The 12,438-nt window shown below is 44.2% G+C and overlaps 1 protein-coding gene across 2 annotated transcripts in view; it reads right to left on the bottom strand.

Annotated features, from left to right (window-relative positions):
- Positions 1–12,257, bottom strand: part of trit1 (tRNA isopentenyltransferase 1) — a 42,578-nt gene extending 30,321 nt beyond the window's left edge. For both annotated transcript variants that reach the window (XM_085791911.1, XM_085791912.1), the window contains exon 1: positions 12,052–12,257. In XM_085791911.1, coding sequence (XP_085648037.1) covers positions 12,052–12,210 — 159 coding nt within the window. In that variant the 5' untranslated portion in view covers positions 12,211–12,257. The remainder of the gene's footprint in view (positions 1–12,051) is intronic.
- Between the last annotated feature and the right edge of the window lie 181 nt (positions 12,258–12,438).

The following is a 12,438-nucleotide window of genomic DNA, read 5'->3' as shown; positions in this document are numbered from 1 at the left end:
TTTTTTTACTTCTATGGCTCAGACATTTTCCTGACTGAAATCTCTTTGAGGTTTGTGCAGCTGGAACATGTGGTGTAGATGTGGAAAGATGAGAAAGTACAGGGTTCGAAACACACACACACACACACACACACACACACACACACACACACAGTGTTCTTTTTAGAGATGCTAATATTAGAGGGTTATAATACAACACCATATCTACCTGCAACCTAGAAGTGTCATTAGTGTGATAAGAAATTGTGACTGGGCACAGCAGGCCTGTCAAAGCTTAGATTTCTCTACATGTCTTAAGTGTGAGGCAAGATGAGGCATTTAAAGAAGATCTGGTTTTATCTTCAAAAATCAAGCATCAAAGAGAAAAAGTGGGAAATACTGATCAAACAATATGTGTTTCTGCTCTAAGGTGGACTACAACTTTAGGCTAGCATATGACTAACCGACAGCCGACCGAACATTACATCTGGGCCAAGCCAAAAGTGTCAACAAAAATGTCATGTGAATAAATTGATAAAATGAACAGAAATGAATGATTTACTCGAAAATAGATTTTTGCACAAAGTTTGGGCTACATCGTCTGGGTCATAAAATTAGTGTATTAACTCATCTATCAGGGTGGAATAAAATTATTTTTTCTTTTCTGTACACTAATGTTAAAATAAAAATAAAATAGATTTAATTCAAAATAAGAACCTGGATTATCAGGTGGTGAGAATATTTACTCTGCCTGGGACATGCACCACATGTAGCTTTAGCCTCAGTCTTTTAGCACTAGGTCAGGTAGGCTATACGTAGCCATCAACAAAACATTTAAAGCCCCTTTTCAGAGTTCTTAAACACCTAAAGTTTACAAGAGCCACTGTTTTCAACAAACTGATAGAGCCAACATTACCTAATTAAGCCATAAAAACCTAAACCTATGCCTTACTTTTCTTACTCTAAAGTTACCAAATAATTACATACTTCAAAGCTCTTTCTGATTGAGTTTAGTTGTTTAGTTGTGGTATTTACATTTTTTGTAGTCGCAGCGTCGGTTTTACTTAATTCATTTGAAGTCAGACAGTGGCAAAACATCAATTTGGGTGAGTCAACTTTTTTTTTTTTTTTTTAGATCTTTTGGTGTTATTTTTGTTTAATGCAAGTGAGAACATGCAAGTGAGAATGAGACCTCATGATCTTATTTTGTCTCAGCTTTGTTTTTCATCTTAAGAAGCATTTTGTGGTGCAAGGCGTGCCCACATCCTCTGGAATACCCCGTAACTTTGTTAAACAGCATCTTCCTGTAGTCGAAAATCTCACATTGCAAAGCGACAATATCACAGACTGTTTAAAGCCACATGCGCGCATGAGATAATCAATACAACTGTGCATAGGTTATTGATCATATCCTTGGTGACAGCGCGTGTGGGTTTGCGTGCAATTCACCAAATGTTCTTGAGCACCGCAGCAAGCCAAAAGTGGGGAGCAGGGCAGGGCAGAACAACCCAGGCTGATAAATTATTCACGGCTTCTCTGCACGACACCGCTGTCAGCCGAGGGAGGGATGGATTCATGGATGGATGGATGGATGGATGGAGATTAATGAATGAATGTGAAGGTTGAAAGGGTTTTTTTCAAGAGACCAACAGTGGAGAGGATGACAGAGAAAAGGAGATAAACAGACAGAAGAGCACTGTGTACTTGTTACAGAGAACAGGATGCTCCCCGACAAATTTGCACACATTATCCACCACCACCCCTCCTGTCTTCACTGCTCTCACACACACACACACACACACTCACACTCTCTCTCTCTCTCACACACACACACACACAGGATGATAGGTAGCAGCAGAAAAGTGAGAAAGAGAGAAAGTCAGATAGAGATGCTCCAAGAGATAGAACAGCATTATGTTGTCTGTGTGTGTGTGTGTGTGTGTGTGTGTGAGAGAGAGAGACACACACACACACACTGAGGGTCACATGTCTCTGATTCTGAGCCCCACCCCTGCCACATTAACACACTTTTTGTTCCCTGCATGGTGAAGGGACAAACGCTCTCTTCATAACATGCGCTCACAACTTTGTGGAAGTTGGCGGAACACGCTCCCCGCCGCATGGCCCATTTAGCGGCTGTCTTGGAGCTTTCAATTACATCATATGATCTTCATCAAACGATGGCGTTGTCATGGAAATGTAGACGTTTGAATTTCCATTTTTCCTGAGCACATCTAAGGACTCCTCCAAAGTGTTGATTTCAGCACAACTCCACGTGCAAGGAAGATGTGACGCAATGTTGATTAAAGCTTTGGAACAGCTGCCCACTGAACTCCATGCTGAACTTTCCTCTACAACGGCTGCTTCCAAGGACAATATTGAGACACGTGGCTTCGACAAAAATAATGCCCGAATCTTTTTTTTTTTACTCTACTTTCTTAACCTTGATGGTTTCACTAACAGCCTCTGGTTCCTGAGTCCCATCTGTCCTCCTCCTCCTCTTCCTCACGATCTCTTTCATTCCGTTCATCCTGACCTGCCGCTGACAGTGCACAGCTAATTGTTACATAACAGCTCCTTAATGTACATTTACGTGTTTGCATGTTAGAGAATCGCAGATTTCACCTTAGCAAGAACAAGAAAACCTGCGAGTAAAGCACGCAGAAGAAGACAGGGCGGCTGTTGTTCAGGAATTAGATCAGGTCGTCCACCCACCAGAAGGTTGGTGGTTCGATTCCTGGCTATACAGCCCGCAGGTCCAAGTGCACTGCAGTGCAAGACACTGAACCCACACTTGCTCCCGATGTATCATCAGTTTGTGAATGTGTGTGTCAATGGTTAGACATGGTAACCATACAAAAAAAATGTATGAATGTATATTTGAGTTTTGAGTGGTCCCAGGCACTAGAAAAACATTACATAAGTGCAAGTCCATTTACCATTTAAATTAAAAAGAAAGAATAAAAAGAAATTTGAAGATGTCAACAGAAAAATGCTTAGAGGGAAAGCAGCAAATCAGACAAAATGAGAAAAAATGAAGAATTTCAGTAAAGGTGATGGAAATGAGCGACAAATTGCAGCGATGATCCAGCTCAGAGACATAAAGGCGTCAAAGATTAAGATCAACATAATCCTGTTTACATGTCTTCTGGAGGAAACTCAACAAAGATGTCACAATAAAAAAAAGGAGGAAGAGTAACTGTCAAGCTTTTTTTGGAAGTAAGAATTAAGACATGACAGGATTGCGATAGAGACGTAAAAGTACGACAAAAAAACTGGAGGAAGAATTAGTGCTGAGCAAGTTGTTTGGTTGCAGCTATACTGTTGGTCATATTTCATGCCATGTGTAGACCAAACAAGGAAATGCACTTAGCAGCTCCCTATTAATGAGCAGTGTGTGTGTGTGTGTGTGTGGAAATGCCAGCATGCACAAGATTTACAGGAGGTGGACAAACACTTTACAACCACCTTTAAACTGCAAAGAGATCAAACTACTGAGCAGATAAACAAGGCCAGGCGTTATCTTTTGTATCAACTCTTACTAAATAAATTCAAAAAGCCTCAAATGGCGTGTAAAGGGTGTTTTCTGGGAAATTACTGCGGAAATGTTTCAGCGATTTGGCTCATCACATTAGACTAATTATAATTGCAAACGTCATAATTCACATTAATGTACTTCAATGGAGGCCCAGTTAATGTGGGTTCAGCTGCCCACTCTTTCCCGTCTCGCTTTTCAAATGGATGTGAATGGATGTGACGGTGTGGCCTGTGCTGCGAGTGAGAGAGGAGTGTCTGTGTGCGAGTGTGTGAGCGAGACAATGAGCTCAGTGTTCGAGCTCCGCGGAGCCTGCAGCCGGCCTGCCTGGCCAACCTTACGCCCTGCACGAGACAGCTGTTCCTCTGCCATATAAATAAGGAGGAGCGAGGGATTGAGAGGGGAGGGGGGGGGCGAGACCAAAAGAAAGAAAGAAAGAAAGAGGGCAAGAGAAACATAGAGGAATGAAGAAAAAGAAAGAAATAGAGAGAACAAACACCCATTGAGACATAAAACAAGACTCCAGGGGGTTGGGGAGGGAGAAGAAGCAGACCTTCAGTGTAGTTTAAGCCCAGCAGTTTGTGAGTATTGGTATTTCATTCATCTAAACTGTTACTCTGATTACAACTATGGGTACAATATATGTATAACATTGTGAAGGAGTGCACCCATCTGATCCACTGGACTGGTTCTCAGCACTAATGAAGTGGATCCGTTGTTTCATTTCTGGTCCACATACAGTTGGTGAGCTGGTGATGGGTGAAGCTCCCATCGATCCTGAATGGGCATCACAGCAAAATGAATTTTAAATGTGGAAGCAGTGGAGGGCATTTACTGTGAAATGGAAAGTCCTGCCAATGATTTGGCTATAGCCAACATTAGCATTAGCGTAGCTCTGAAATACACTGTAGAAAATGGGGTCATCTAAAACTGCAGCAACAAACACAGGCTTTTTTGGTTGTTGTTTTTTTTATATTAGCAAAGTTCAGACTATTACCATCTAACTGTGAGTGGAGGGATGTCAGTGTGTCTGTTTGCACACAGGAAGGACAATGTTTGTATTTTTTGGATGAGCATTTAACATCACTATTCTTCTTTTACTTTTCTTAAGGAAAGGGTGAAACTACACTACAGGCAACACAGCACCCAGACAACAAATTAAAGTATCAAAGTCCTGGTGATAGTCACACTGACACCAATGGTTGTCCCAAAAAATCTTAAAGCAGAAGTAAGCGATCCGGTCGTTTGGGCTAATGCTGCGTTCCAGGCAGGCTTTTGAAACCGTAAATTACAGCTTCAAGTCACGACTTACGACTTTGTAGCGTTCCAGGCAACCCACTCGTGTTTTTCCGACCTGTTTTACCTGTGAAAGTGCACTATAACGGCCACTCGTAACTTCCGACCCGTGAACTCGTACCAGATCGAACTGGTACGACTTCACAGGTCGGAAAAACACGAGTTACGGGCTGCCTTGAACGCACCATAACTTCTTGTCAGCCGATGGAGTTAGCAGCCCCCGCCCTCGTCATGGATCTATTGGTCCTCGTCCCTACGTCACCATATCCAGGCGCATCCCTTGGCTGCACACACAGCCCTTCATGCCGTTCTCTCTCCTCATTGGATAAAACTTGTAGGATACGAGAAAAGTTTTCTCCTCGGCTCAGAGCAGAGCAGAGTGACTGAGAGACCCGTGTTTCGGTCCAAACACTCTATGTAAGTGATTGCTGTCGGAAGATATAACTATTTAAGACTTATATTAACACAAAAATATCGCTTACTTCTGCTTTAATATAGTTTTTAACCACTTTAGGAGCTGATATTTTCTATAAATAGTAATAATAACAATACTTTTATAATGAAAATGAATCCATCATTCAAGTAACTCTACTCTATGTAGAGAAACAGCAGGAGCTCCTGGCAGGAAAAGTGACACAGAAGACATACAGATGGTGTGATCACACATGTGCGAGATGCCGCAGTTCAGCAAAACAAAAAACGCATGCAGGCAGCGTGCTGCCAGGGTTACCGTCGCTCTGCAATTTCACCACAATTGAGTCGAGGTGAAAAAATTTGCTGCCATGAGCAAAGTAACACGATCATTCTAAACACTGGTGTGATCAGGTTCACGGTGAGGGTGTGTCTGTCGTTATGACTTGTGTGCAATCCCATAAACCTTATAGTACGGTGGCCATCAACATGGCCGTGCACTGCAGAATCTGCCTGCAAATACATGAACGTGCTGCTATAACCGGTGTTGTGAGTTTTTGCATCATCCAATAACCTGAATGTGAGTCTTAGGATCACTGTCCTTAAAATGATTACTGGTACTGAATACATGAATGTGTGTTTTCTAAATCAGATCCGACGTGTTAACAATTTCATTAGTGGTTTAAACTTAAGTGAGTGGATGAAGATCTTGATGAATGAAGATCTTAATTACACCATAATACAAAAATCTCTAAAAATACATGTCCTTGACTTTTTTTATTCATTTAATTGTTACATTTCCTTTAATACTCACAGCCATAAAATGCCAAACTGTCAAAGGCTCCAGTCTGAAACAACAGCAGGCTGGGTTGTAATGGGTCGACCCTGGTGCAGTGTAATTCGTCCTTGCTCTGACCCCCGGCCCTGTAGACACACTGTACGCTGGCTCAACATTTCTATCCCTCCCTCTGAACCCACTGCTGTTATACTCACGACTCAACACCTATCTGCCTCCCCCATCACCCCCCCCCCCCCCCCTTCCCCTTTTTTTTCTTTACCCCTTCTCTTCTTCTCCCTCAAGGCACCAACCTTCAACAATTTATCCCTCCATCCTTCCTTCTTCTCCCCGTCTCTCTGTGGGGAATGTCCCAGTAATGCCAGACTAATAAATCATTCATGGCGCTGTCCCCCCCCACCACCACCACCACCACCACCACCACCACTCCCCTGCACCCCCCACCTCCTTCTCCTCCTCCTCCTCCATCCTGCCATCCTCCTCTCCCTCTTTGCTTTACTGTAGCAGTGGCCGCATCACCACACCCGCCGACTGCAATCTACACACACGCACACACATACACACACACACAACAAAAATAAGAGTTAATCAGCTCTGTTTTTTGGCCGGCTCCTACACAGGCTTAGATTACTTAAAAAGCATGCATCATAAATCGGATGTGGGAGGCAGCAGCATCGCCTCAGTTACAATACAAACACATACGTCAAAGCCCAGACAGGTCATAGCCACACCAGACAGATAGAGAGAGACAGGAGGACGAGGGGGGGCAGAGAGAGAGAGAGAGAGATAGAGAGATATGCACAGAAACAGAGAGAGATGGGAGAAAGAGGAGGAGGGATGACTGCGAGCGAATTAGAGGGATATAACACATAGCTGCACAGTCTGAGTGTAGGATGTGTTTGATGCGTAGATAAGCAGAGCAGGTGGTGTGTGTGTGTGTGTCTGTCTGTAACAACCTCTGGCCAATAAGGAACCATCACGGCGGCTACATCACCATCCAATGGTTGACTTCCGACAAACCCTCTCCTCTCCTCCGGTCCTCGGGGTGAGACGGCGCAGGGCGGCTTTCCTCCCGCTCTCTCTCCCGTTTCTCAGAAAATAAGTAAGCCTGACAATTTGTCTTCCTTTGTCTCCACTTCCACGGCTAAGAGGACACGGCAGCTCCGTCTTTTGTACGCGCACAAAGCAAAAGGGTCACCGGCCACCAAATGCTTCCAATGGTCCCTAAAAACTAATGTAATGGTGCGTTCATGTGCATGACCTGTTACACTGCCTCGCCCCCAAGGACCTCCGATGGCCCTTTAGTGAATCACTTCCATGCACACACCCACCGCCTTTTTTTTTTAAACAGCCTGCACTGAAACAATTTATTTTGTGGTGACAATGTGTTATTAGTTAACACATTAAACGCTTGAATGTGAGCGAGCGTGAGAAATCCGCTCACGCGCAAACAGCACAGTGAGCACAAACTTTGTTTAGAGAGCGGAAAATGTTTTACGATTTTAATCTTTTAATAAAGTAATAACAGAATGGAGCTGGTGGGGGTTTTTTTGCATGATTTAGCCAATTATCACATGATTGAATGGACTTTGCATTAATAATTAGCAATTTACATTCATTTCCCATCCTCAAAGCAGCAATTACTATCCAGTTATTTCACCATGTAATATAAACACGCTTGAAACTTTCTAGAGATCCAGTGAACACGAAGTTGTCAGAGTTCAGTTTTAAAGTATCGAGCAGAGGCTGTTCTTTTAAAACTCCTCCTCGCTGGTGCGTTCAAGTGTCCCACGAGAAATCAAGCATCTGTAATGTAATACCTGAACTATATCACAACAAACAAATCTTACAGAATCCCGATACATACTTAATCGGCACCGTGGGAAATGGACTGTGGTCTAGTGCAAAGTAGCAGCAGTTTGTTTGTAGCGTGCTTAGGTTAAAGCAGCTACAGGACTTTCAGATCCTTTAGGTTGGTAGGCAGATTTGTAGAAGTGATAGACGAGGATGAAGTGACAGACGTATGACAGCATGGAGAGTATGGCAAAGCTCGGCTGCTGCCAGCTTTCTTGAAGTGGAGTGGGGGGGGGGGTGAGACGGGAAACTCGCCGCAGCAACGTGTGAGCGATGATCACAGGTTTAAGTGCGCTGATCTAATGTTTCAGTCTGAGCACTCCTCGCATGAATCACCTCTGAAGTGCACTCACTCCATCCCCTCGCTGTCACTGTCTATTTCAGCTGTTTCCTATTACCAATAATGCCTCGCAGAGCGTCGTCAGTCTACGGCGGCCTGATGAATCGCCCCGCTCTCCCCTGAGGTCGCACTTGACTGACAAATGATGTCAGCTCATCAAAAGCCTGATTCAGACAATTAAATCCTACAGCTTGTGCAATTTCAAACAATCAGCACAACAGTAACTTATGATTGTTATTCTTCTATTAAATACGCGGGGGCTGAATGATATGCAAATCATATTGCCATTATTTTTGGCTTATTTCCAGTCGGAGGGGATATTTTTGCATTTCGCTGTCACGGAAAAAACTTGTCCCCTTAAGGAGAGTATAATTTATAGGCCGTGTAGATACTGCAGGTATGTTGTTGTGACACGCTTTTTACTTTTGAATGAAAACTGCTGCTCCTACAATGTGGATTTGTTCATAATTTCGATCATATTTCAATGAATTGTTTGGGTCTAATATAGATAGATAGAAGTCTCGCATTTAATCTGCTCTCACTTTAATTCAAACTTTAGCCCTGGTCCCAGCGGATCAGTTGATGAGCTCATATATCACAAAGGCTTTGTCCTAACCACAGGGGTCCTGGTCCGACCCACGGCCCGCTACGAGTCATCCCCCTTTTCTCTCTCTCCCTTATAAATTTAAATAAAAAGGCACTTTCTATAAAAATAACTTAACATATCAAAACGTTATGCATCTTTTCACTGATGTTAAACCTATTGGACTATGTTCTGATGAAGATGAACCTCATCTATCTAATATTACAAAAAAGCCCATAGGTACAGGGTTATACGGCTCTCTAAGGATTTTTTTATTTTCAGCTGATTTTATAGCTGAATTTAAGCTTCTAAAGATTGAAGTCTAGTATTTCAAAAACTAAAAACCTTTAAGTTTACAGCAGAAGAAACGGAACCTTAGAAAGTTAAATCTAAAAGGGCATTGAGTTTAGCTAAATTTAGTACAGCCTATGAAGTGCTGTACTACTAACCCAGATCTGGATCCATCCAATAGTGAACATGGTGCAAAGAAACCTCTGATTCTCTGTGTAAGATTTGAAATTAATGGGTAATTTAAGACTTATAAGACAAGCAGATACCAGTGACATAATCCTGCCATAAATAGGTGGGCTGATGGGAACACTGAGGGCTGGCGGACCTTAAATCACACCCACATTTCCCATAATTCCAGCTTTTAGGGTGTGAAAGAACAGTGACAGTTTTTGCTGGAAGCCTCTAAAGGCTCCCACCGCTCCCTGCCTGGACCGCACTTTGGGAACGACGGGTTTACACTGGTAGGCAGCACAGCAAAGCACTTGTGTGTGTGTGTATGTGTGTGCCATAGATAGCATGTTCATTTAACGAGTGAATAATATCCCTCTGCATGTCCAATGAACTGTGGGCTGGGATGGGGGGGCACATGGGCCAGGGGCAGGAGGGGTGGGTGATGATAACACAATAGGAGTGTTAGGGAGTGTGGGAACCAATTCTCCCTGGGACAATAGGCACTTCCCAGTGGCCACAGCATGCCCATTCACTATCAGCTGCTGGGCTGGCGTAGCGCGGCGCTGAATATGCACCAGCTCAGCACAATGCTGCTTTCTCCCAAACAAGACCAGACTGTTTCCTATCCCAAAGACAACACAGGCCCGTTCTAGCCTATACACAGCCTCATTCTCACATAAGCAGTCTCTCTCTCTCTCTCACTCACTCACTCCGTGTCTGCGTGTCTCCCTCGCTTTCTCTCGCTGTCACACACACCAACAGGAGGGTACTAGCAACCAGACCAGGGATGGTGGAGCCGCACTGCAACTAGGCCACCAGCTTCTTCCCCACCACAGCTGCTGCTGCTGCTGCTGCTGCTGCTGGTGGTGGTGGGGATATTTTTGGGCTGAAATGTTATTAGCGTAACCCAGTTTACCCAGTACCAGGTGACTGCTGGAAGAGTCGCTCTCCGCAGGGACGCGCACACTCAAGGACAATGCGCACGCCAAGTGGCGGGAAGGAGAGGGGCGGGGTGGGGTGGGGTGGGGAGGCGAGGTGGTGCTGAAGCAGGAGAAAGAGGATGAAAGATGTGATGAGTGATTGAATCCTGCGGGCGGAGAAATCACTGCTGCACACTGGGAAATTTGGATAAACTATATTTGCGAGAGTGCGTGTATGTGAGAGTGTGTTCCTGTGTGTGTGTGTGTGTGTGTGTCCATGCGTTGCTCTAGCATGACCCGGACTCAAACTGGTACCCAATCTTTTCTTTTGTGTGCGCGCCCTCTGGTTGCTGCGGCAACGGAGCCTGGGAACCCAAAAAAAGGGAGGGCGGGACTGAGGGAAAGGAGTGTGAGTGTGAAGGGGGACGCAAGCGTGGGAGTTTTTGAATGCTGCTTCACCGACACACACACACATACACTCTCACTGACACAAACACACACACACACGGGGAAGTGAAAACATACTGTTTAACATACAGCTTCTACTATTCCCACTCAATGTAATGTTAAGAAATTGTCCCAGATTAACTGTGACCGGATTAGCTATGAAGAAAACCACAAAAAAAACTGAATAAACAACATCTCAGCGATCAGTTCAGCGATGACTCATCAGCATTCACTCATCCTTTTATTTATTTAGCTCAGTGCCATGCTGCTGTGCTTCTTACACAAATGACTGAAATGAAGTCAGATGCTATTTTTACTCAGTAAGCAAAGCACTATTTATTTTCAAGTTTATTTTCCAAGACCATTTAGCACCTCACGTATCTCTCAGTTTTAGTTCATGATTCTAACATTATCAAGCTTTACAACCTCCCTATCAGCCACTTGATATCATTCCTCAAAAAGCATTTATACAGTATGAATTGATTATTTATTGTATCACAAACTACTTTCACTGTTGGGTTCTGGTGCTTTAATAGTTGATAATTATATTGAGAGAATTCACGTTTTCTTCTAGGCTTCCTTTTACCCTGTTCATACTTCAATTCCCTTGACTTGGCCCATAGTTTTCAATACAACCTATCATCACTGCCATCACCATTAGTTGCAAATATTGCTCTTTCACAGGTTTACACGTCCTCACTGGTTTAATAAACAGTTTGTGCTTCACTCATCTGTCCTAAAGGGAGCGTCTTGATAATGCACAATCATTAGATGAAAATGGCTAAATCATAGACTAAATCAAGACCTTTCCTCTTTTCATATCATGGGGTCCAGACCAGGACAAAGGGACACGAGGTGGACAGACAGTCTAGGACTCAATAAAGTGCTGTTTTATCCTGACAAATATCTTTCTTTTGTGTGTACTTGTCTTGAGAAAGTCCTATTGATCCTTCTTCTTCATCTACCGTGACCTCTGCACAACTACAAAGCCTGTTGCACGGATTCATGAGCTCATTTTTGTGGCGTATCTTCACTGTCTCCAGCTGCAGTGTCCCTGCAAAGCCCCACACAGACACACACTACACGTCTGAGGGGATGGTAAATGCTGGTGAGGAGTCAGAGCAGACCTTAGGCTGTTCGTGGTGGAAGCTAGCTAGGTCTGGTTGTGGTGTAAAACTACTGTCATGTTAGCAGTTATGCTAACGCCTGCTTTCTGGCGCAGTTAAATTTAGCTTTCTGCTCGGCTCTCGTGGTGAAACGGCAGGTTAGACGACAGCCTGTGTGTTTGCATTCGTTAATCGTGGTAAAGAATACCGAGAATAACTTGTTTTACTCGATTTATTCCAATCATCTGAGCGTCATCCAGAGCATTATGGCTGCTCCGTCAAGGTCTCCCAGCGCATTTCCCCGTCGTGACACTTCTCCTACCTGCATGGAGTCGGCGCTGATTATTTCTCCCCGAAGCCGTTTCCCGATCTCTATCGCCAGTTTGGACTTCCCGGTGCCGGTAGCTCCTAAAATCACCACCAACGACGGGGCTATCGCTCTCCGCAAGGCGAGCTGCACGCTACGAGTGGACGCCGCCATGATGCTGCTGCTCCGGGGACCAGCTGACGGTCGCCGCGCATGCGCATACGGCGTAGGCTCGAGAGGTGGGCTCTGTTACCAAGCAACAGGCAGCCGTTACTGTGGCAACACTGATTGATGGGGCCGATTTCGTTCTCAGACTAATAAATGTGGCTCTTTCGTAACATCTCAGCCTTCCTGATGCAGATCACGCGCTGATTGGTTCCTTCTGTTTTTGACTGGATTAAA

This window comes from Trachurus japonicus, chromosome 11 (assembly GCF_045865225.1).
Source record: "Trachurus japonicus isolate A0001 chromosome 11, Traja_1.0".
Lineage (NCBI taxonomy): Eukaryota > Metazoa > Chordata > Actinopteri > Carangiformes > Carangidae > Trachurus > Trachurus japonicus.
The sequence above is the reverse complement of the archived record's forward strand: the minus strand, read 5'-3'. Positions and strand labels throughout refer to the sequence as shown.